Genomic DNA, 24,103 nt, shown 5'->3' with positions numbered 1-24,103 from the left:
ATGCACTGTGTGCCTACACAGAACGCAGGGGTTGCAGACACTTTGTCCCTGCCCTGCCCTGCCCAAGAGGGACTCCCCTGATGCGTGCCCACAGGGCAGGTGCCAGGGGGCGCAGCCACTGGGCCGTGACCCTGCTCATGCCCTGCAGGGGGCTCCGCCGGGTGGGGAACTGCACCTTTGTAGGGCTCTGCCATGACACAGGACAGGGCTGTGGAAACTCCAAGCGGTGTCTTTAATGAGCACAGGCGCCTCCATGGAGCCAGGGGACCTCTGGCCACCTCCGAGTCCCAGTCCTCTAGATACGCATCCTGCACTTGCTCAGGCCCATGCTCCAGGTCCAGAAGCCCTGTCTGCAGCCAGGGCAAGGCCTGTCACACCAGGGATCAGTGCCAGAGCTGGGCCCAGCCTGAGCCAGCCCCAGCCTTAGGTCAGACCGTGCCAACCCAAGGGCCAGGGCCAGGGCCAGGGCAGAGACAACTGAACACTGAGCCTGGCATTCTGCTCCCCACAGTGGCTCAGGCCCACCCCCAGGGCCGCAGCCGCTGCAGGGAGGGACCCAGGGAATCAGCTCCTGCGTTTGGGGCAGGGTGGGATCCCTCCCTGCCACCCCCGTGACCCCCTCATCCAGACACCAAGAGGGGCAAGGAGGGGGCAGCGCTGGAACCCAGGCAGCCTGGCTGCACCGCCTGTGTCTCCCGGGGAGGGGGCCTGCGCCCCAGAGTGTGCACGTGGGGGCTGCTGGGCCTGTCACGCCGTCTCCTGCGCCCGGCGGTAGTCGTACAAGCTGCCCCGCTCCACGAAGCTCCAGGCTGCAGCCGGGCTTTGCCCTTCCTGGGGGTCTCCTGGCTCAGCTGCCGGCCCAAAGCCACCCCCGCCGGGCGTCTGCAGGCGGAAGATGTCCTGTGGGGAGGAGACAGGACCAGTGAGGGCAGGAGGGGCCTGGAGCCCTTTGCAGTTTCCCCAATCCCATCCTCACCCCGAGCTGGGCCAGGCGGGGGAGACCCTTGGCACCACCCTGCCAGTGAGTACTGCTGGCCCCAGGCACCGGGGGGAGCAGAGGATGCAGGAGCCCCAGGACGGGGCAGGGCAGGGGAGGGGAGGGGAGGGCTCTTACCCCCGGGAACACGCGCACAGAAGTCTTCCCGCCCAGGTTGACGATGCGCCCATCGCTGCGGATCAGCAGGTTGAGCCCTGGCGCACCCGGCTCCCCCCCTGCTCAGAAGACAAGGGGAGGGAGTTATGGGGGCGGGGAGGGGTTGGCTGGCTGTGGGGCAGGGGCAGGGGCAGTGGGGGGGCTCTCACCCTGCAGGCCGTAGGGGCGGAAGGCGCGACGCTCGCTGAGCACCGACAGCGTCAGCTCGTCGCGGAAGAGCAGCTCACGCAGGATCCCGTCCCCCCCCCGGTGCCGCCCTGCGCCCCCCGAGCCACGGCACAGCTCGAACCGCCGCAGCACCACTGGGTACCTGGGATAGGGGAAGGGGTATCACCACAGAGACAGGCACCAGGTGACCCCGGTCCTGCCTCCCCCCCATCCCCACTGGGTGAAAATGGAGTGTCGCTATGGTAACAGGCACCCTCCACTCACCCCCATCACTCGATACCCATGGGGACACAGCATCGCTATGGAGACGAACACTGGGCAATGCCCCGCTACCCCACCCCCCTTCACCTGGTACCCACTGGGAAGGGTCACAGTATCACTATGGAGACAGGTGCTGGGCAACCCCTCTACCCACCCCATCACCTGGTACCCATGGGGGGGGCAAGCAGGAAGAGACACACACAATGTCACGATGGAGACAAGCACCAGGCAACCCCTCCACCCCCCACATTATGTGGTACCCATGGGGGCACAGCATCGTTATGGAGACAGGTACTGTGCGACCTCGTGCCTCTACCCACCCCGGGGGTCAGCGGGTACCTGGGGCAGAGGAACAGTGTGTCACTATGGAGACAGGAGCTGGGTAACTTGCCCCCGCGCCCACCTCCCAGCTCCGAGCTGGGCCCCACAGAGCTGATGGGCTGGGGGGGCACAGTGCCTACCCCAGGGCACCTCATGAGCGTCATGGCCACCCAATGCGCCAGCAGGAGCCATCTCCTGCCACTGCCTCCCCCGGGGCCTCCTGAACCCCCAGGAGAGCCCCAGGCAGGGCCCTGGCCCCCTGCGCCTGCCCACCGCTGCTCCAGGATCTCAGGGTCGGTGATGCGGGTGTTGGTCATGTGGGTGTGCACCCCGCTACGCCCGTGCCAGCTGGGCCCCGCGCCTGCGCCGCCCGCCACTGTCTCGTAATAGCCCACGCGCTCGTTCCCGAATGTCACGTTGTTCATGCAACCCTGTGGGGGCGGGAGACAGGGCAGGCCAGGCTGTCACCCTGGTAGTGCCCACCGTGGCTGGCAGCCCCTGCCTGGGGTGCCCAGCCTGTGGGAAGGCAGCGTCCTGCCCCCCAAGGGGAGAACTTGGCCCCCCATCCTGAGGGAAGCCCCCCACTCACACCACCAATCCCACCAGGCTTAGACCAGCCTAGCAGGCAGGTGTGGCCCCCACTACTCACCTGGGAGGCTGCGCAGGCCCCGAAGGCCTTGAAGATGACGTCCACCACCCGCTGCGAGGTCAGCACGTTGCCCCCGACCACGGCCGCCTCCAGCGATGGGTCCAGGATGGAGCCCTTGGGGATGACGACCTGCACCGGTGCCAGGCAGCCCTGTGGGGCCAAGGGGTCACGTTTGCCCACCCCCAACCCGGGCTGCACCCCAGGGCCTGGGCAAGGCCCTTGGGGCCCAACCACCCCGCAAGACCCCTGCAACGCGGCTCAGACCAGGCTGGGGGAAGCCGCCCTGAGCACGGGGCAGCTGGAATCAAGGGACATACTTCAGCCTCATACACGTGGGACCAGTGTGGCTCGGGGGGCGCCACTGGGTGCAATGAGTTTGGGGGTCTCAGCTGTGCTTCTGCCTGGCAGGTCCCGGGGAAAGAGGGAAGGCGGGTGCAGGGGCCATGGCAGCCTGGCAGGGACAGGGGAGGGGGGCACCTGGTTGAGCGGGATGTCCTGGCCCACCATGCAGCGCAGGCAGTAGATGAGCGCTGAGAGCGTGATGGCACGCGGCGCGTTGCAGTTCCCATGCACCTCATGCCCGGAACCCATGAAATCGAATATGGCGCTGCCCTGTGACCACAGCTGGGTTCAGGGATCCCCCTTGGGCAGACCCTGCTCCCAGCAGCCCCCCATCCCCTAGGGGCTCCCACCCCACTTCCTCAGCACCTGACTCACCTCTTGGGGGTCCACCTGCACTTTAAGCCGGATCGGAGACCCGTCGTCCATGTGATCTTCTGCCTTCACCACCACGGGGTGCCCGGGCTTCCCCCAACGTGCAGCAAAGTCCCGCAGCATGTCACGCACCACCACCTCCGCATTGGCCTGGGGGACAGGGCACAGGGACCCAGGTATCCCAAAGGCTGGGGCAGGCAGAGTGCTGAGCAGAGCCCAGAGGTCCTCCAGCCCCCCCTACCTGGATGTGCGCCATGTAGGCCTGTATCACGGGCAGCCCGTAGCGTGCGATGAGCTCGCCCACCAGCTGGATTCCCTTCTGGTTGGCCGCCACCTGTGCCCGCAGGTCTGACAGGTTGTCGTGCAGGTTGCGGGTCCCACTGCTGCCCACGATGCGGCCAGGAGCCAGCAGGGCCTCGGTCACGGCTGCCAGCAAGAGGGAGAGAGGCATGAGCAGGGCAGGGGGAGCCTGCAGCCCCGTGGCACTGCTTGTCATGGGGCAGATCCAGGGGGTGTAGTCACCTGCCCCACCCACAGCGCAAAACCAACAGCCTGGCAGCAGAAGCAGCGTTTCTACTCAGGCAGCAGGGAAGGAATCGCATGCCTGACTCCTGCTAAACTCTTCACTCCGCAGGTGTTAACGACTCTCTCCTCACTGTTGTGCTAATGGACTTGGCTTTCTCTGCAATTCCGCTGTCCCTTCGTTATGCCTGATAATGTAGCTCCTACTGTATGGCCCTATGGACTGGTTTTAATTCCAGCGAAAAGCATCAGCTGTGGCAAACACCAGCTCAAGCAGCTTCCAGTGACCTGCCACACCGTCAACATGCTCAAGACAACTTTTGTTTACGGAGCTGAAAGAGGCATCAATTTAATTCCAGCAGCTGCAAGATTCATGAAACGATGCCCGCTGATGCTTTTTGCCAACTTCGTTGAGGATTTTTTAGGCATAACATTGAACCTAGATTCATAGATGTAGGGTCAGAGGGGACCTGAGCACATCTTAGATTCGTAGACGTTAGGGTCAGAAGGGGCCTCAATAGATCAAGTCCAACCCCAACCCCCTGCATAGGCAGGAAAGTGTGCTGGGTTCAGATGACCCCAGCCAGATGTCCATCCAACCACCTCTTGAAGACTCCCAGGGTAGGGGAGAGCACCACTTCCCTTGGGGGCCCATTCCAGATTTTGGCCGCTCTAACTGTGAAGAAGTTCCTCCAAATGTCCAGTCTACATCTGCTCTCTGCTAGCTAATGGCCATTATTTCTTGTGACCCCCCCAGGGGCGCCTTGGTGAGCAGAGCCTGACCAATTCCCTTCTGTGCCCCCATGATGAATTTATAGGCAGCCACAAGTTCGCCTCTCACCCTTCTCTCGTGGAGGCTGAAGAGGTCTAGGTGCCCTAGTCTCTCCTTGTAGGGCTTGGCCTGCAAGCCCTTAACCAAATGAGTGGCCCTTCCTCTGGCCCCTCTCCAGGTCATCCACATCCCTCTTGAAGTGTGGTGCCCAAAATGGGACGCAGCACTCCAACTGTGATCTAATCAGTGCCCGATAGAGGGGAAGTATCACCTCCCCGGTTCTGTTTGTCATGCATCTGCTGATGCACAATAAAGTGCCATTAGCTTTTCTGATGACTTCGTCACACTGACAACCCATGTTCATTTTGGAGTCCACTAGGACTCGGAGATCCCTTTCCACTTCTGTGCTACTGAGCAGGGCATTTCCTACGCAGTAGGTGCACTGGGCATTTCTCCTCCCTAGGTGCAGCACGTTGCATTTCTCCTTGTTAAATCCCATTCTATTGTTCTCTGCCCATTTGTCCAACCTGTCCGGCTCTGCCTGTAGTTGTTCCCTGCCCTCTGGTGCGTCCACTTCTCCCGTTTTGTACCATCCACAAACTTGGACAGAGTACACTTCACTCCCTCGTCCAAGCCACTGATGAAGACGTTGAAGAGTATCAGTTATAGTTTCTAGGGTCGGAAGGGACCTGAGTAGATCATCTAGTCCGACCCCCTGCCATGGCAGGAAACAATACTGGGGTCAAACGACCCCAGCAAGATGTGCATCTAACTTCCTCTTAAACACCCCCAGGGTAGGAGCCAGCACCACTTCACTTGGAAGTTGGTCCCAGACCCTAGCCGCCCTGACTGTGAAGTCGCGCCTCCTGATGTCTAGTCTGAACCTCACCTCTGCCAGCTTGTGACCGTTATTCCTGGTCACTCCTGGTAGTGCTCGGGGGAACAGGGACTCCCCCAGTGCCTGCTGGTCCCCCCTGACTAGTTTATAACAGGCCACAAGATCCCCCCTCAGCCTCCTCTTGTGGAGGCTGAACAGGTTCAGATCCCATTGCCTCTCCTCGTAGGGCCTGCCCTGCTGCCCCGACCATGTGAGTGGTTTCCTCTGGACCCTCTCCATGCTGTCCACATCCCTCCTGCAGTGCGGCGCCCAGAGCTGGACACAGGACTCCAGCTGCGGCCTGACCAGTGCCGCATAGAGGGGGAGGATCACCTCCCTGGCCCTGCTCGAGATGCACCTGTGGATGCAGAACAAGGTGCGGTTGGCCTTCCTGACCGCGTCCCCACACTGCCGGCCCATGTTCATCTTGGCATCAGTGAGATCCTTTTCTGCTTCTGCACTGACGAGAAGGGAGTTCCCCAACCTGTAGGTATGGTGCTGGTTCTTCCTCCCCAGGTGCAGCACCTTGCACTTGTCAGTGTTGAATCCCATCCTGTTCTCATCCGCCCACCCCTGTAACCTGTCCAGGTCCAGCTGTATCCTGTCCCTCTCTTCTAGCGTGCCCACATCTCCCCACATCGTAGTGTCGTCTCCGAATTTGAACAGGGTGCTTTTTACCCCCTTGTCCAAGTCACTGATAAAGATGAACAGTGCGGGCCCGAGGACCGAGCCTTGGGGGACCCCACTGCCCACATCCCTCTAAGTCAAAAATGACCCATCCACCACCACTCTCTGGGTGCAGCCCTCCAGCCAGTTAGTGACCTGTCTGACTGTGTAGGTGTCGATGCCACAGTCCCCCAGTTTTTTTAATTCAGATGGGGTGGGAGACAGCGAAGGGCTTCCGAAAGTCCAGAAAGACTACGTCCACCGTGACACCTGTGTCCAATGATTTTGTGACCTGATCGTAGAAGGGCACCAGGTTGGTCTGACAGGACCTGCCCCTAATGAACCCGTGCTGGATGCCCTTGAGCATCCTTCCCCCCGCTGGCCCCTCATAGATGTGACCTGGATAATTTTCTCAAAGAGCTTCCCCAGGACTGAAGTAAGACTAATGGGGCTATAAATTTCCAGGGTCCTCCCTCTTGCCTTTTTTGAAGATGGGAACCACACTGGCCTTTTTCCAGTCTTCTGGCACCACACCAGAGCACCACGAGTGCTCATAAAGTCGTGCCAGGGGCCCCGCGATAACCTGTGCCAATTCCCTCAACACCCTGGGGTGGAGAGCATCAGGACCTGCTGATTTGAACATGTCCAGCCCCTGCAGAAACTCAGTCCTCCCTGACCCTAGGCCTGGCAGATTTCTTCCTGAGTCTGTCCTGAATCTCAGTGGGGGCGTCCTGGTCCCTGCTCAGAAAAATGGAGGCAAATAATTTGTTAAAAAGGTCTGCCTGTTCCTCTGGTACAATCACCAGATTGCCAAGCGTGTCCTGCAGGGGCCCCACGTTACCTGGTGCCTTCTTCATACTCCCTAATGCATTTAAAAAAGGACTTTTTGTTGCCCTTTATCCTTGTTGCTAGCCCTAGTTCTGTCTCTGCCTTAGCCTTCCTAACAGTCCTCCTACAGACACTTGCTACAGAGGTATAATCCTCTTTGGTGATAGCCCCCTCCTTCCACCAGATGCATGCCTCCTTTTTGGCTTTCAGATGTTCCTGAGTGCCTTCGGTGAGCCATGGGGGCTTTTGAGCACTCTTGTCCCCTTTGACTCACGTTAGGACTGTCACCCCTCGGGCTCGGAGGATCGTCTCCTTAAGGAATGACCACTCATCTTGGACACCTAGTTCCCCTACTCTCCAGGACCGCAGCGCCTCTCCCACCAATCTCAACACATTGAAGTCAGCCCTCCTGAAGTTCAGGGCTGCTGCCTTGATCCAGGCCCTTGAGACCCTGTGCTGGATGGTGAATTCCAGTAGGTGATGATCACTATTGCCCAGGTGCTCGAGGACATGGAGTCCCCTCACCAGGTCGTTTCCTGTGGCCAGGACCAGTCTTGTGGAAATGAAACCTAGCAAATGAACATGTTTTCTGGTAAAGCAAGACTAGGTTTTTGGTTCAGTCCTGAGCTGAACAATGTAGCCCCAGAAACCTGGAATCTTAGCACAGCTTCTAGGCTCTTTTCACCCAGGGAAAAACGTGTGCTGCTCTCGGCACGGAGGCGAGCATCCACACATGGACCCAGCAGGCTGGCAGTTTAACACTAACACCAGGAAGGTCTTTTCCCTAAAACACAGCATTAAAGGGGGGGGTCTCGTGGCCCCCAGAGGTGGTGGGAGTTGAGAGCTCAGCCAGATTCACAAAGGCTTGGACACGTGCTGGGAGGAGAGGGGCATCGGTGGTGCTGGAGTAGGCAGTGAGGGGCTCTGCATTGGACCTGCCTGGACCTCTCAGTGCTGGAGACTGCAGTGGGAAGAGGAACAGGAGAAAACCCTGCTCAGCCCCAGTCTCTTTCCTTTCATGACTCTGCTGCTGTGACACAAGACCGGACACAACAGACCTGGGGTCAGACCCAGCCCATGGCAGCTCTGATGCTCTCATGCAAGCACCGTGCCATCTGCGCTCTTTTTACAGGCCCCTAAATCTGTCCCTGTCCCGGCACGGACATACCCTCCTCCTGGAAGACGCCGCCTTGCACCAACTTGAAGGAGATAAAGACAGCACCCTCCTCCTCCAGTGCTGTGGAGTGAGAGGGCATGGAGCCAGGCGTGATGCCCCCAATGTCTGCGTGGTGCCCACGGCTCGCCACGAAGAACACGGGCTTCACCTCCCCAGGCCAGAACACCTAGGGGGGGGGATGAGATCGGCTGGGGGGTGGCCAGGCACCGGGCAGGGCAGACCCCGATGCCCCACCTCTGTCTGGGTGATGCCACGTGCTCCCAAGCACCCCGAGGCCCAGGGGGCTCCCATGACCACCCCGGACCCCCAGCTCTGCTGTGCCGGGCGCCTGCAACTCACGGGCGTGATGACGGTGAGGTCGGGCAGGTGGCTGCCACCGGCGCACGGGTGGTTGCTCAGGATGACGTCGCCCTCCCGCAGGTCAGAGCCCAGGTTCCGGATCTGGAACAGCACCAAGCCTGGTGCTCAGGGCACGGGGGGGCACTCCAGGGCAGGCGAGTGCCAGGGATGGGGGGGCCCCAGCCCAGAGGGAGCAGGGGGAATAGGCAGGGGAGTCGCTCCCACCTGGAACTGGACCGTCTCCTGCATGGCCCCCAGGTGCACGGGGATGTGGGGGGCGTTGGACACCAGCCCCCCATCAGGCCCGAACAGGGCACAGGAGAAGTCCAGGCGCTCCTTGATGTTAGTGGAGATGGCCGTGCGCTGCAGGATTCGGCCCATCTGCTCTGCATGGTGGTGGGGGAGGACTGTGTCATCATGGAAACCTCTGCCCTATGGCCCCCAAAACTGCTCCCATCTTAGCTGCCACTCCCTCCCAGCCCAGGGGCCCAGAACTGGGGTTTCACAGTTTCATAGTTTCTAGGGTCGGAAGGGACCTGAACAGATCATCTAGTCTGACCCCCCTGCCATGGCAGGAAATAATACTGGGGTCAAACGACCCCAGCAAGGTGTTCATCCAACCTCCTCTTAAAAACCCCCAGGGTAGGGGCCTGCACCACTTCTCTTGGAAGCTGGTTCCAGACCGTAGCCGCCCTGACCGTGAAGTCGCGCTTCCTGATATCTAGCCTAAACCTGCCCTCTGCCAGCTTGTGACTATTATTACTGGTCACTCCTGGCAGTGCTCGGGGGAACAGGGACTCCCCCAGCGCCTGCTGATCCCCCGACTAGTTTGTAACAGGCCACCAGATCCCCCCTCAGCCTTCTCTTGTGGAGGCTGAACAGGTTCAGGCCCCATCGCCTCTCCCCGTAGGGCCTGCCCTGCTGCCCCCTGACCATGCAAGTGGCCTCCTCTGGACCCTCTCGATGGTGTCCACATCCCTCTTGAAGTGCGGCGCCCAGAACTGGATGCAGTACTCCACCTGTGGCCTGACCAGTGGGGGGGATCACCTCCTTGGACCTGCTCGAGATGCATCTGTGGATGCATGACAAGGTGCGGTTGGCCTTCCTGACCGTGTCCCCACACTGCCGGCCCATGTTCATCTTGGCATCAATGATGACCCCAAGATCCTTATCTTGGCATCAGTGATGACCCCAAGATCCTTTTCCACCTCCGTGCTGACAAGAGGGGAGTTCCCCAACCTGTAGGTATGGTGCCGGTTGTTCCTCCCCAGGTGTATCACCTTGCACTTATCTGTGTGAAACCCATCCTATTCTCGTCTGCCCACCCTTGTAACCTGTCTAGGTCTGATTGTAGCCTGATGCTTCCTTCTAGCGTGCCCACATCCCCCTGCATCTTAGTGTCATCAGCAAATTTGAACAGGGTCCTTTTTACCCCCTCATCAAAATCGCTGATGATGTTGAAGAGTGTGGGCCCAAGGACCGAGCCCTGGGGGACCCCACTGCCCACGTCCTTCCAGGCTGAGAAGGACCCATCCACCACCACCCTCTGGGTGCGGCCCTCCAGCCAGTTGGCGACCTGTTTGACTGTGTGGGTGTTGACACCACAGCCCCCAGTTCTTAATGAGAACGGGGTGAGAGACAGTGTCGAAGGCCTTCCGGAAGTCCAGGAAGACGATGTCCACTGCTCCCCCTGCATCTAATGATCTGGTGATCTGATCGTAAAAGGCCACCAGGTTGGTGTGACAGGACCTGCCACTGATAAACCCATGTTGGTTGCCCCTAAGCATGCAGTCCCCTGCTGGCCCCTCCTGGATGTGTGCCAGAATAAATTTTCTCAAACAGCTTGCCTAGGGTTGAGGTAAGACTAACTGGCCTATAGTTTCCTGGGTCCTCCTTCCTCCCTTTTGAAGATGGGGACCACGCTGGCCCACTTCCAGTCCTCCAGCACCACACCAGAGCACCACGAGTGCTCATAAAGCCGTGCCAGGGGACTGGCAATGACCTTGACCAATTCCTTTAGGACTCTAGGGTGGAGATCGTCCAGACCTGCTGACTTGAACACGTCCAGCCCCTCCAGAAGCCCCCTAACTAGTTCCTCGCTAACCCGTGGCGCAGGTGTGCCTCTCCTGGGGCCCGAGGGGGGCCCAGCAGGGAGGTGGCTGTTCTGGTCCCTACTTAGGAAGACGGAGGCAAAGAAATCATTAAACATGTTTTGTCATCTGGTGTGACGACCAAATTTCCCAACGTGTCCTGCAAGGGCCCCACGTTACCCGGGACCTTCTTTTTGCCCCCATGTATTTAAAAAAGGACTTCTTATTGTCTTTAATCTGGGAAGCTAGCCCCAGTTGCATCTCTCCCTTGGCCTTCCTAACTGCCCCCCTACATCCCGAGTAACTACAGAATAGTCCGCCCTGGTGATGACCCCTTCTTTCCATTGGGTGTAAGCCTCCTTTTTAGCAAGGAGACATTCCCGGATGCTTTTGGTGAGCCACAGAGGCTTGTGTGCTCTCCTGCTCCCTTTGATCCTCATGGGGATTACCTTCGTTTGGGCTTGGAGGATCGTCTCCTTAAGGAGCAACCACTCTCCTTGGACACCTGGCTCCCCTCTCCTCTGGGACCTCAGTGCATCCCCAACTATCCTCCTAGGGTGAAGGCGTACAACAAGCAGCTGCTTCTGCTCCTCCCAGAAGCACCTGCCTGTTCTTTGGCCCCTTGGGACAGGAGGCGACGGAGTCTGGGCTGTGGTGGGTGGAGCGGCAGGAGGGCTCTGCTGGAGTTGGGGGTGCTCAGACCCAGAGGGGAGCACCCCCGGATGGGGGTCTGGGGGCTCCAGCAGGGCAAGGATCCTCGGGGTACAGCGCCTTACAGGGCCTCCCTGCTGCCCCAGGGCCCAGAGGGCTGCGGGGCAGAGGGCCAGGGCAACACTCACCTGCGATGCTCATGAAGCGGTGGGAGAAGATGGAGAGCTGGACAGCGTTGAGCTCAGGCCCAACGGGGCGCAGCATCCCAGAGCCCACAGCAATGCAGATGTCTCCAACGCACGTGAGGGTGGCTGTGCAGTCCGGCTCGATCAGGATGGTGCTGAAAAGTGAGGCCCAGTGACTGCAGGCTCTTTGATGTTCCAAACCCGGGTGCAGAGCGGGGAGGCAGGGACAGCAAGGAAACCCAGAAGTCCATGCCCACCCCTCCTCCCCCACCAAGCCATGGAAACCCCAGCTCCCTGCTCCACCCACCAGACCAGGTTCCCTTTGCAGTGATGGGAAGGGACCCTGGGGTCCTGACCCTGCACCTGTTCTTGTCGATGAGGATGCTGGGGCCAGGGATGGTGTGGTCCCAGGACAGCTCCTCCAGCAGATACACGGGGGTGTCCAGGTAGCCGTCTTCGAAGTAGCAGCGTGTCACCTGCCCGGCAGAGATGGGGCTGTGCTGAGCACCCTTGCCCCCACCCCACGCACACCCCCCAGGACACAACATAAGGACATCAGAGCTGCCATGGCCTGGGGCAGACCCCAGGTCCGTCCTGCCCAGTCCCACATCCCATGGGGCAGAGAGCAGAGCTGGAGGAGAGTGTCTGGGGCTGGGCAGGATTTTGCCCCGTTCCTCTCTCCCTGCAGCCTCCAGCACTGAGGTCCAGGCAGGGCTGATGCAGAGGCCGTGCCCCTCGCTCCCTGCCCTACAGCCACCGATGCCCCTTCCACCAAGAATTTCATAGAAATCCTAAAAGAGTGGGGCTGTGGGTCACTTACAATCCAAGGCAGGACCAACCCTGTCCAGCCCACCCTGTGTGTGACCTTGGAGCCACACAACACATTTGCCCCTGACACAGCCCCAGGCATCGCCCCTGCCCATGCCCCCAGGATACAGGGGGAGCCGCGGCTGCCAACGTCCTGCCGCTGCATTCATGGGCGCTGCAGAGGGCAGCAAAACCCCCCAGTCTGGACCAGTCTGAACAGGGGGGAAAATCCCTTCTGGCCCCAGCGCAGTGTTGGGCTGAGCCTATGCGTGGAAGCAAGACCCTCCAGCCAGGACCCTGCGGGGTTGATACAAGCAGAAGAGTTTGCACAGCCCAGCCCCATCCCCAGCCTGGACTGCAGCCAGCATCCAACACTGCTGGGGGAGGCTTCAAACCCCAGGACATGAAGCAGAAGTGTCTGATCCCTTTTGAGACCTGGCCAGATGGAGCCAGTCTAGCACTGGGCTCACCAGAGCTGAGTGGGGAACATAGGAGCCCAGCCTGTGAGACCTGAGTGCTGACCCTACCCTATCCCAGAAAAGCCCCCAAGCTGGCACAGCCCAAAGCCTCCTGGCCCCAGCCCCACAGGGTCCCGCCCCCCCCAGACACCAATGCCCATGAGCAGGGTGGGGGGCACTGGGCAGGTGTTGCTCAGCCCTGTGGCCCATGCACCAGCTCCTGGTTGGGGGAACATCCCCCTCTGCACACCCCCACAACCCCGGTGGGACCTGCCCTCAGAGCCTGGAGCCCCTGGGGCAGAGCCCGGGGCAGCTTTGGAGGGGAGCAGAGGAGCCCTCACCGTCTGCACGCGGGCCGGCCTGCCGCTGGCAGGGATGGGTGGTTCCTGGCCAATGCCGGTGCTGCCAGTGCCTCGCACCCGGATGTCGTCCACAATCACAGGGCGCTCAGGGATGGTGAAACCGAATTCCTGCTTGTACCTGTGGGGCCCCCCGTGGCCATCATCCCTGGCAGCCTCCTGGCAATGGGGACCGTAACCTGGCAGAGACCCCCCAAAGCCAGGCAGTGCTACCCACATACCCTGCCCAGGGGGCAGAAGAGTTTGGGGAGGGGGTCACCCACCTGCGGGCGAAGGCAGCATGGAAGTCCCCAGCTTGGCAGGAGTCGGGTGTGGGCAGGTGCCCGCGGGCCGAGCACATGAGGGCACAGTCTGTGCGCTCATAGCGCAGGTGCAGGAAGGCCTCCGTCTGGATTTGGGACCTGTGGGAGGGGGCAGCTGAGCCCAGAGGGAAACCCCAGAGCAGCACCCACAGGGCCCAGGCCCACCACAGCCCCGAGCTCGCCAATCCCCACCCGTTCCAACCCTGCCAGGCCGGGGGGGCCACGCCGCCAGGGAGCCCTGGCTGGCACAGGGCCAGCCAGGAGCTCCGTGGAGGGGCTGTAGTACCTGTGGAAGCCCTGCGCCTCCAGGGCCTCCACGCACTGGTGCTCCAGGGCAGTGATGCGCTGGTCCAGCCGGGCGAAGGCGTCGGGGCCATAGTGCAGGGCGCAGGGCTCCTGGGCTTCATGCACCACGTCAGCCAGTGCCAGCCCATAGGCTGAGAGCAACCCGCTGTGCCTGCATCCGTCGGGGAGGAAGTGTCTCGGGGCTGCCCAGGATCTCCCCTCCCCAGGTCCCGACAGCCACTGCTCGCTCCCATCCCATCCCTGACCCTCACTGGGCCAGCACCTATCCCACTGCAGGCTCCGGCCCCGCTCCTGAAATCAGAGCCACACCAGGGTGGAGGCGAGGGTAGGAAGGGGGCACCCAGCACCTACTTGTGGACGAAGACCTTCTTCATGCCCAGCGCCCGGGCGATGGCACAGGCGTGCTGCCCCCCTGCACCACCGAAGCAGGCCAGCACGTGACGCGACATGTCATGGCCGCGTGCCTGCCAGGGCCAGAGGGAGCCATCAGCCCGGGGCCCAGGCCCTTTCCCCCATGTGGGGCAGGATCCTGGGAGTCTCCATGAGGCAGGCCAGCACTGCTTGCCCCCTCGAGACCGCCCAGAGGGGCTGGATGGAGCAGGAAAGGCCTGGGGGACTCTGAGCACAGCCCAGGGCTGTAACCATTAAACCTGCCCACTAGAGCTGCTGGCTCGTGACAGGTGAATGAGGCCTTTGCTTTGACAAACTGTGCAGAGACTTTGTCAAAGGCAGCCAGATGTCGAAGGCAGGGCTTGGGGGTGTCTGTGCAGGGTGAATGGAGCCAGTGGGGAGCCCCAGAGCAGCATGAGTCACGGTGAAAATAATGAAGACACAAAGAACAAAAGGCACAAAACACCTGGGAACCAAAGGGGCATCAGACTGGGCTGCGGGACAACCAGACACCCTCGAGCATCCCAGCAAGACCCTGGACAGCAGCTGCCATGTCCTGCTTTGCTAGGTCTGCACTGCATCGGGGTGAGTCTCACACAGTTAGGTTATGGTGTCTAGCGGGGTTTGGACAGGGCTGACGCTGCCTCAGGCAGGGGGTGGACTGGATGTGACCCCACAGCTTCCTGCCAGCTCCACTTCTCTGTGACTCCATAATCAACAACACAAAGAGCAAGACCGGCTCTAGCGCACGTCCAGGCATGGAAGCATGCGCCAGCTGCTGAACAAACCTCTATGAGCGGAGCAGAAACCTCTCAACAGCCCACTGCTTCCCCAGTTCAGTAGTCTAAGTGTGATGCTATAGCCATGACAGCCCAGTAATTACGGGACAGCCCAGGATTTCTTAGGGCAAGCTCTTTTATGGCACCAGCTACATCACTGGGATAGAGCTAGACGAACCTTCCAACATAAGATATTCCTCCTCCTTTTCTACCTTTACCCCAACTGCTTGGTTGGTCAAATAAAAGAGCTAGCCGCAAGAAACCCCAGCCTCTCTTAAAATAACCAGGCCAAGCAGGGGTTGTGTCAGAGTGTCTGACCCCTGGGGACAGAAAGGGGTGGGGAGGATGATGGCTGTGGTGCTGTCCCACCTGGGTCAGGGAGCGGATGGGCCGGCACATGGCCTCGTTGGCCACACGGATGAAGCCCATGGCCACCTCCTCCACGGAGAGCGGGGCCGGCCCCCCGCGGAAGGCGCGGACGCGGGCGGCCAGTTCCTGGAAGGCCTGCAGGGCTGCCTCCCGCGACAGTGGCTGGTCCTCCCCTGGCCCGAAGATGTGCGGGAAATAGTCAGGCAGCAGGCGACCCAGGCACAGGTTGGCATCCGTCACTGTCAGGGGCCCCCCTGCCAGGAGAACACAGTGGGGGGGTTGGTCACTCACACTCCCCCCTGCCCACCTGCCCCATGCCACTGGGAGCTGCAGCCTCACCCTTCCTGTAGCAGGCAGGGCCGGGATGAGCCCCTGCGGACTCGGGACCAACTACAAACAGCCCAGACCTGGAGAGGAGGGAAGACAGGACATCACAGCAGCCTAGTTAAGCCTAGTTGAGCTGAAGAGGTAGCAGGGTCCAACTCCCAGGGGCCACGTGGAGCTGGGAAGGGAACATCTACCCTGAGAACCCCTCCAGTAGCACCTAGCGCTGCCTCAGGGTATGGGAGCCAGGGGACAAGACCCCTTGCCACCACAAGCCCCCAGCCCACTATGGCTAGGGCAGGGTCAGTGCTGGCTGCGAGGGGACTGTGCCCCCAAAGTGTTCCCTGCACTGCCTGGGGGCACCAGAGACCCTCTCTTGCCCCACAGAGATCAGGTCTCCTGTCCCAGCAGGGCAACCCCACTTAGCTCCTGGCATCAGCAGGGCTCTGACAGGCTACAGCCCAGCCTGGGCCACAGGCTGGGGCTGTGGGGGGTGGCAAGGCTCCATGCTGGGAAGCAAAGGCCCCTGGGAAAGTCGAGGGTCATAGCGCAGGGGATGAAGGGTTAGGATCCAGGCTGCCATGATCCTGTAAGCTGTCTAGGACTAAGTTGTGGGGGGCATGGAGTTCGGGAGGGCGCATACTGGCAGGCAGGAACAGTGCTGAGCCAGCTCAGCAGCAGCAGGGCAGCAGCTGCAGTGGTGCTGAGTTGGCTCTGGGACCATTGCAGCAGCAGGATATAGCCAGGGGACGGCCAGGGCAGCCAGTGACCCCACCTGAAGAAGAGCATGGAGCCCCCGCCAGCTGCCACAGTGTTGATGTCCAGCTGTGGAGCCTGGATGCTGATCCCGGCCGTGGCGGCCTCAAAGACGTGCTCGTACTCCCCAGCATAGCGGCTCACGTCCGTCGAGGTGCCTGGAAGGGAGCATGGGTCAGATGCCTGCCCCTGCCCCCTGGCACCAACATCTCAGCCCTGGCCATGGTCTCCCTCTCCAAGCCAGTGCCAGGGCCAGAGGACGAGGAGCCTGGCCAAGACACCTCCCTGACCCCCAACCCAGCAGTCACCCCCCGTTGTGGCAATTCACACCTCCCATGTCAAAGCCAATCACAGGCTGCCTGTCCTCCTGGCTATAGGTGGTCATGGCGTAGCCCACAACGCCGCCAGCCGGGCCAGACAGGATGGCACGGGAGCCGCTGAACTGGTCCATGGGAGTCAGGCCCCCGTCGGAGCGCATGAAGAGAACTGGGACGTCCTGTGGGAGCAGCCAGGGAGCAGCTGGGGTCGGGGAGCTGTGGGGGTGCCCCAGCACCGGGGGGGCAGGAGTCTGTAGCACGTGCCGGGTCATGTGGAGCAGGACCAAGGAGCAGCAGAATGGGAAGAGACTGGCCCAGCCACACAGGAAGGCGAGGGCGGGAAGCGCTCTGCAGCTCTGGGGGTATCACCGGTGTAGTGGCGAGCTGTACTCACCTGGAGCTGCCGGACAAAGCCGGCGCGGAAGCTGTGGAGGTAGCGCTGGATGCAGGGAGTGAGGTAGGCATCGGCACAGGCTGTGTAGCCGCGAGGCACCGCTCGCACCATGGGCATTACCTCCGAGGACAGCGACACATGCTGGAAGCCCAGCTCCTGGGCCAGTGCACCCACCTGCTGCTCATGGGCTGGGCACCTGCCAGAGGCAGCAGGGAGCTGGGCAAGGCAGCCCCAGCACCCGTCCTGCCACCACAGAGAGGCATGCAGATCGGGGCACAGGCATGGCCCCAGCTCCCTGTGCTCCTTCCCAGACTGTCACCACCCACACCAAGTGCCCACGCTGGAGGGACTCACGCATAGGAGTGTAGCAGCACCACAGCCAGGCTCTGGATGCCCCTGGCCAGCAGCCCCTCCAGCTCCGTCCGCAATGCGGCCAGGTCCAGGGGCTGCTGCACCACAAGGACATCCCCAGTGGAGCCTGGAGTGGGCGGGAGACAGGTCAGAGCGACCTATTCGTACCCCAAAGACCACCCTCTCCAATATCCTTACTTTGGCCCAGCCTGCCTGCCCCCACCCGAACCAGCCCTGGGGACCCACCTTGGAGCCGCTGACTAGTGTCAGCCCCGGGGAGCCAGCAGTCGGCACGGTGTGGGATCAAGCGCTCGTCCACCTCTATCACCTCTTCGTACAGCACCTCGGGCACCGTCACTGCCTGGGCACAACATGGGGGCGGGGCAGGACACAGTCACTGCCCACCCCAGCACAGCTCACAGACCAGCCATGCACGGAGGGCTGCCCCCCAACATTGCCCCGCTGGCCCCTCCACTAGGGCCTGCCCCCCTCCCCAGCTGCCAGGGCCCAGATCCAAGCTGAGGTCCCCTGCTCTCGTCCAGTGCCAGGACCAGCCTGGGGTGCTCAGTCCCCCCAGACGTACAATCCCTACCATGTTGTGAGCTCTTCTGTTTCATGGTAATTTGGGGGTGACCCCCCACCCCGCATTCCCCGGCTTCTGGACTGAGACTGTCAGCTCAGGTGCTGGCAGGCCAGAGTCACTGCACCGGCACGAGCCCTGGGAATGGCTGCGGGACTTGCCAAGGCCAGGCAGGATGTCCGAGGCACAGCCTGACACCGACTTGCCAGGCTCACCTCTCAGACTGCAGGCTCTGAGGCCACCACCACACTGGGCTCTCTCAGGGTCACCCCTGCCCCTCAAACCCTCTACAGTGTCTTGCTTTGGGCTACTACCCCTGACAGCACAAGCCCAGATCATGAGAGCGCCAGGTCCAGCTACGTTCCCAGGGACCAAGAGAAGTGACCAATCCCACTTGCCAGCCCCGTCAGACACTGGGGAGTCCAGCACCACTGCATCTGCAGGGGGTCTGGGGGAGACTCCAGCTCCTTCCCAGGGTACTGGGGGAGGGGGAAGAGGCTCAGGCAGAGCACCCGGAAGCCCCAGGGAGCGAGGGAGGTGGAAACCCTCAGGACAGAGCCTGGCCGGGACAACGCAGCTGCAGCCACGTGGCTGTGTCACCAGCCAAGTGCAGATGAAGGGAGGCAGGCACAGGGGCCCCGGGATTAGCAGGGGAATCCGGTGCCAGCTCCTTCCCAGCACCAAACCCTCCGAGGCGGGTTCCCAAGGGCATTTGCTCCGGCTGAGCGCGCAGAGGCTGGCCTGCGGCGCCTGGTCCCCATGGGGCGAGGCTGGCGCCCTAGGGATTCACGTGCTGGGTCCACAATGGCGCCCAGATGTCTGTGACACCTCGCACTTGTGCTATGAGCCGTGGTCAATGCACAAGGGCAGAGCCATGCCTGACCCCCACGCTTTTACCCCACCTGCCTGCCCAGGCATGGGAAACGGGGCCTCCACAGGGGATTCAAACCAACACTGTGCAATCAGGAAAGCCCTGCGCTGATTCCAGAGGCACCTGCGGTCCCACGTGAGGCCACAGAAGTTACAATGAACCCACAGGAAGCCCAGGGTCTCATAAGAACATCAGAGCTGCCACAGCCTGGGGCAGAACCAGGTCCATCCTGCCCATCTCCTGTGTCCCACGGGGCAGGGAGCAGCGCTGCAGGGAGAGGGGCCGGGTCCGAGCAGGGTTTTCCCCTGTTCCTCTCCCTGCAGCCTCCAGCACTGAGGTCCAGGCAGGGTGATGCAGAGGCCGTGCCACTCACTTCCTGCCCCAGAGCCACCGATGCCCCTTTCCTCCATGCACGTGTCCAAGCCCTGGTGAATCTGGCTGAGCTCTCAGCTCCCACCACCTCTGGGACCACGAGTCCCCACTTTAATGCTGCGCTGTGGGGGGAAAGACCTCCCTGAGCTCATGTTAAACTGCTGCCTGCTCAGTCCATGTGTGACCCTCATTCCTGTCGGGGAGGGAGACGGTCCCTGGGATTTATTACTGATTTCCTGTTCCCCGCTGAGCATCTTGTGAATCCTTCTCCTGCCCCCTCCGGCGTCTCTTCTCCAGACTGCCCAGTCCTGGCCTTGTGAGTCTCCTCCTAGGGAAGCTTCTCCGAGCCACTCAGCATCCTTGTGCCCTTCCCTGCACCTTCCCCAGGTCTCCTATCTCCTTGCGCAGGTGCGGGCCACGGCATGGACCCGCCGGTCCGGCTGGGACTCACCAGGTCAAAGATGCAGGGCCGGGTCTGGTTGCCGATGTGCAGCAGGTCACGGAAGCCCCTGGTGATGAGCAGGGCGATGCGCTCGCCCTTGCGCTCCAGCAACGCGTTGGTGGCCACAGTCGTGCCCATGCGGATCCACTCGATGCGCGATGTGTCCAGGGGCTGGTCTCGTGGGAAGGGGACGCCGCACTCCTGCGTGGGGGGAGGAGGGGGTCAAGTCAGTGCCAAGCCAATCCCCACAGCCCCCCACTTTCACAGCGCCTAGTGTCCATGGGGAAACTCACTCCTGCCCCCCTTGGAGGCATCATCGCAGCCCTGATGCTGCAGATGGGGAAACTGAGGCACAGAGAGGAAAGAGCAGGTCATGCCTCAAGGAGCTGCACCAAAACCTTCCTGGGGGAGCAAGACACTTCCCCGCAGCAGCTGATCGGGGCCAGCGTCACCGCTGGGAAGCCGGACCTGGGCCCAAGGTGGGTGACTCTGGGCTGGGGGAGCCCAGGCACAGAGCTCTGCTCTCCAGCCCTGGCACACGTGTGTGTTTGCAGCAGTCCACGGCCAACGCTCTGGACGGAGCCAGGACCTGCCGGCACCGCCCCAGGAGCGCCCGCGGCCACGGCGAGGGCAAGAGGAGCAAACCCCGGGGCCGCAGCAGCACAAGGGGACGCGAAGCCTGGAGGGGAGGCGGGACGCAGCGTCCCTGGCCCCAGCGCGGCCGCAGGAGCAGGCACCGGCCGGCGGGGCCGTGGGGTCACGAGCTGACCCTGCCGTCTCCCCGTGCCCGTCCCAACAGCGCCAGGCCGGCGCTGCCCCATCGCAGGGGTCCCGCACGGCCGCAGCCCTCGCCCCCCGGCGGTCAGGGGAGCAGCTGTGCGGGCGCCACCCTGCCCCGGGCTGACCGCCGGGGGCCCCCGTGGCAAAGCACCTCGCACAGCGGGGGGGCAACACTCTGCAGCCTCCGAGCGCCCCGGTCTGTAGGCACGGGGGGCTGCCCCCCCAACTGCCGCTCCCGTGCGCCCCCCGGGCCCCGCGCCGGCCACCTCCTGCAGCACGCGGCGGATGCCCTCGGTGGGCGCGTCGCGGTAGCGGCCCGGGTCCTGCGAGAGCAGCTTGAGGGCGCGGACGCGGCCGGCGGGGCCCCGGGCCAGCACGTCGGTGAAGGTGCCGCCGCGGTCGATGGCGAACTGGAACCCGGCGGCGCGCGGCAGAGACATGGCGGCAGCGACCACACCACACGACACGACACGACACGACCCCGGCCCGGCCCGCTGCGCCCGTCCCCGCCGGCTCGGGCCGCGGGCGGGGCCTGCGAAGGGGGCGCGGCCGCCTCACGTGCAGCCGCCGCGGGGCACGCCGGGAGCATCCCCCTTCCCGCTCAACGCCGCGCGCGCGGGGCAGGCCGGGAGGCGTAGTCCGCGCGCGGGGCAGGCCGGCCGCCATGGCGGGGCTGGAGCTGCTGTCGGAGCAGGGCTTCCGCGCGGACGGGCGGCGCGCCGGGGAGCTGCGCAAGCTGCGCGCCCGCATGGGTGTCTTCGCGCGGGCCGACGGCTCGGCCTACATCGAGCAGGGCAACACCAAGGCGCTCGCCGTGGTCTACGGCCCGCACGAGGTCGGCCCCGGCCCCACAGGGGTCCTGCCCCCCATCAGACCCCCCGGGTGGGGAGGGTCCTAGGGGGCCTGCCCCTGTCCCACACTCCAGGGAGGGGGGAGGGTCCTGCCCCCCCCATCAGACCCCCCCTGGGGTGGGGAGGGTCCCAGGGGTCCTGCCCCCCATCAGACCCCCCGGGTGGGGAGGGTCCCAGGGGGCCTGCCCCTGTCCCACACTCCAGGGAGGGTCCTGCCCCCCCCATCAGACCCCCCCTGGGGTGGGGAGGGTCCCAGGGGTCCTGCCCCCCATCAGACCCCCCGGGTGGGGAGGGTCCCAGGGGGCCTGCCCCTGTCCCACACTCCAGGGAGGGGGGAGGGTCCTGCCCCCCCACATCAGACCCCCCCTGGGGTGGGGAGGGTCCCAGGGGTCCTGCCCCCCATCAGACCCCCCGGGTGGGGAGGGTCCCAGGGGGCCTGCCCCTGTCCCACACTCCAGGGAGGGGGGAGGGTCCTGCCCCCCCCATCAGACCCCCCCTGGGGTGGGGAGGGTCCCAGGGGTCCTGCCCCCCATCAGACCCCCCGGGTGGGGAGGGTCCCAGGGGGCCTGCCCCTGTCCCACACTCCAGGGAGGGGGGAGGGTCCTGCCCCCCCACATCAGACCCCCCCTGGGGTGGGGAGGGTCCCAGGGGGCCTGCCCCTGTCCCACACTCCAGGGAGGGGGGAGGGTCCTGCCCCCCCACATCAGACCCCCCCTGGGGTGGGGAGGGTCCCAGGGGTCCTGCCCCCCATCAGACCCCCCGGGTGGGGAGGGTCCCAGGGGGCCTGCCCCCGTCCCACACTCCAGGGAGGGTCCTGCCCCACCCCATCAGACCCCCCGGGTAGGGAGGGTCCCAGGGGGCCTGCCCCTGTCCCACACTCCAGGGAGGGGGGAGGGTCCTGCCCCCCCCCATCAGACCCCCCCTGGGGTGGGGAGGGTCCCAGGGGTCCTGCCCCCTATCAGACCCCCCGGGTGGGGAGGGTCCCAGGGGGCCTGCCCCTGTCCCACACTCCAGGGAGGGGGGAGGGTCCTGCCCCCCCACATCAGACCCCCCCTGGGGTGGGGAGGGTCCCAGGGGTCCTGCCCCCCATCAGACCCCCCGGGTGGGGAGGGTCCCAGGGGGCCTGCCCCCGTCCCACACTCCAGGGAGGGTCCTGCCCCACCCCATCAGACCCCCCGGGTAGGGAGGGTCCCAGGGGGCCTGCCCCTGTCCCACACTCCAGGGAGGGGGGAGGGTCCTGCCCCCCCCCATCAGACCCCCCCTGGGGTGGGGAGGGTCCCAGGGGTCCTGCCCCCTATCAGACCCCCCGGGTGGGGAGGGTCCCAGGGGGCCTGCCCCTGTCCCACACTCCAGGGAGGGGGGAGGGTCCTGCCCCCCCACATCAGACCCCCCCTGGGGTGGGGAGGGTCCCAGGGGTCCTGCCCCCCATCAGACCCCCCGGGTGGGGAGGGTCCCAGGGGGCCTGCCCCCGTCCCACACTCCAGGGAGGGGGGAGGGTCCTGCCCCACCCCATCAGACCCCCCCTGGGGTGGGGAGGGTCCCAGGGGTCCTGCCCCCCATCAGACCCCCCGGGGAGGGGTCTTCCCCCATCCAGGCTGATGCTCCTGGTTAACCCGTGCCCACGTCGTCCCCGCAGATGCGTGGCTCCCGCAGCAAAGCGCTGCACGACCGGGCACTGGTGAACTGCCAGTACAGCATGGCTACCTTCAGCACGGGTGAGCGCAAGCGCCGGCCCCACGGCGACCGCAAGTCCAGCGAGATGACGCTGCACCTCAAGCAGACCTTCGAGGCCGCCATCCTCACCCAACTCTATCCCCGGTCACAGATCGACATCTATGTGCAGGTGAGCGCAGGCCTTGCCTGGGCCGGGGCGCAGGGAGGTTTCCCGGCGGGGGGCCGGCGTGGCGAGGGGCTCGCTGGGCCGGGCTCTGCGCCATGCAGCCACGCTCACCAGCTCTGCCCCCCCCAGATCCTGCAGGCAGACGGCGGGAACTACTGCGCCTGCGTGAACGCAGCCACGCTGGCTGTCATCGACGCTGGCATCCCCATGCAGGACTATGTGTGCGCCAGCTCAGCCGGCTTCGTGGAGGACACAGCCCTGGCCGACCTCAACTATGTGGAGGAGGCAGCCGGGGGGCCGCAAGTGGCCCTGGCCTTGCTGCCCAAGTCAGAGCAGATCGCGCTGCTGGAGATGAACGCACGGCTCCACGAGGACCACCTGGAGTGTGTCCTCGATGCCGCCACCGCGGCCTGCCGGGCCGTGCACGCGGTGCTGGACCAGGTGGTGCGCGACCATGTGCGGGAAGTCGCCACGCTGCTGGGGGAGTGAGCGCGGGGGCGGGGAGGGGAAGGAGCACCGACCTGCCTCCGGGGGTTGACTGCTGCCTCCTGGCCATGGGCCCTTCCCTCACCCCAGGGGCACTGGACACCCGTGGTACCAGCACTGGGATGTGTCCCCTTGCTGCGTGTAGATGGACCCCGGTGCCCCTAGCTGGGCAACAGGCGCCACCGCTGCCTTCTGGCACAGCCTGCGTTTTGGGCCTTGGCAGGTGGTCCCTGCCTGCAGGGCCTGCACCCTGGGCGGGGGGCTACTGTGGTTCGTGCAGGCCGTGCCGGGAGCCCAGGCCAGTCCCCCGGTACGAGCGGGTGTTGCTTTGGACAAGAGCAGCTCTGAGTAAAGTGTTATTTTGGTGCAACCCGTAGCTGTTTCTCCTTTCCTGTGCGTGGTGGGGGAGGCCGGAAGGTTGCAGGGAAATGGGGACACCTAGCCCGGGTGCTGCTGGTCCCTCTTGATCCGGCCTCTCTGTGCACAGCCTGGGGAGGACCTGGGCCGAGCGGGCACCTGCTACGCCCGCCTGGACCAGCCCAGCTGTGCCCTGGTGCTGGCCGTGCCTGGGGGGTCTAGCATCACCCCTGAACCTA

The 24,103-nt window shown here is 63.6% G+C and overlaps 2 protein-coding genes across 5 annotated transcripts; one reads left to right on the top strand and one right to left on the bottom strand.

Annotated features, from left to right (window-relative positions):
* Positions 1 to 209: 209 nt before the first annotated feature.
* Positions 210 to 20,891, bottom strand: OPLAH (5-oxoprolinase, ATP-hydrolysing). 4 transcript variants are annotated; one of them, XM_090040886.1, is made up of 26 exons: positions 20,597 to 20,891; positions 19,560 to 19,751; positions 17,532 to 17,646; positions 17,289 to 17,412; positions 16,935 to 17,130; positions 16,554 to 16,719; positions 16,243 to 16,381; positions 15,483 to 15,550; positions 15,144 to 15,397; positions 13,957 to 14,069; positions 13,586 to 13,756; positions 13,261 to 13,398; positions 12,980 to 13,118; positions 11,737 to 11,849; positions 11,377 to 11,528; positions 8,673 to 8,833; positions 8,448 to 8,549; positions 8,100 to 8,274; positions 3,508 to 3,692; positions 3,270 to 3,416; positions 3,030 to 3,164; positions 2,553 to 2,702; positions 2,177 to 2,334; positions 1,303 to 1,463; positions 1,115 to 1,212; positions 210 to 900 (listed from the first exon to the last, which is right to left on the bottom strand). In XM_090040886.1, the coding sequence occupies exons 1-26, from the start codon at positions 20,768 to 20,770 to the stop codon at positions 748 to 750; spliced, it is 3,879 nt and encodes a 1,292-aa protein (XP_089897012.1). In that variant the 5' UTR covers positions 20,771 to 20,891; the 3' UTR covers positions 210 to 747. The 4 variants fall into 4 exon arrangements, with proteins under 4 accessions (XP_089897012.1, XP_089897011.1, XP_089897014.1 ...); XM_090040885.1 differs by having other exon boundaries at positions 20,482 to 20,878; XM_090040888.1 differs by having other exon boundaries at positions 19,844 to 20,624.
* A 58-nt stretch (positions 20,892 to 20,949) lies between these two features.
* On the top strand, positions 20,950 to 23,877 carry EXOSC4 (exosome component 4). The gene is made up of 3 exons (XM_090040905.1): positions 20,950 to 21,165; positions 22,818 to 23,024; positions 23,151 to 23,877. Exons 1-3 carry the CDS (start codon positions 20,995 to 20,997, stop codon positions 23,508 to 23,510), a joined length of 738 nt encoding a protein of 245 aa, XP_089897031.1. The 5' UTR covers positions 20,950 to 20,994; the 3' UTR covers positions 23,511 to 23,877.
* Positions 23,878 to 24,103: the final 226 nt, after the last annotated feature.

This window comes from Crocodylus siamensis, chromosome 3 (genome assembly GCF_052110815.1).
Source record: "Crocodylus siamensis isolate JL-2025a chromosome 3, ASM5211081v1, whole genome shotgun sequence".
Classification (NCBI taxonomy): domain Eukaryota; kingdom Metazoa; phylum Chordata; order Crocodylia; family Crocodylidae; genus Crocodylus; species Crocodylus siamensis.
The sequence above is the reverse complement of the archived record's forward strand: the minus strand, read 5'-3'. Positions and strand labels throughout refer to the sequence as shown.

What these genes read in the sequence shown, in the direction of transcription:
- OPLAH (XM_090040886.1), bottom strand. Translation starts at nt 20,770, where the DNA reads ATGTCTCTGCCGCGCGCCGCCGGGTTCCAGTTCGCCATCGACCGCGGC. An exon ending in CACTAGTCAGCGGCTCCAAG is followed by an intron (nt 17,413 to 17,531) that starts GTGGGTCCCCAG and finishes CGCCCACTCCAG; the next exon opens with GCTCCACTGGGGATGTCCTT. An exon ending in GGCTCCATGCTCTTCTTCAG is followed by an intron (nt 15,551 to 16,242) that starts GTGGGGTCACTG and finishes CCTCCTCTCCAG; the next exon opens with GTCTGGGCTGTTTGTAGTTG.
- EXOSC4 (XM_090040905.1), top strand. Translation starts at nt 20,995, where the DNA reads ATGGCGGGGCTGGAGCTGCTGTCGGAGCAGGGCTTCCGCGCGGACGGG. An exon ending in TGGTCTACGGCCCGCACGAG is followed by an intron (nt 21,166 to 22,817) that starts GTCGGCCCCGGC and finishes TCGTCCCCGCAG; the next exon opens with ATGCGTGGCTCCCGCAGCAA. An exon ending in AGATCGACATCTATGTGCAG is followed by an intron (nt 23,025 to 23,150) that starts GTGAGCGCAGGC and finishes TGCCCCCCCCAG; the next exon opens with ATCCTGCAGGCAGACGGCGG.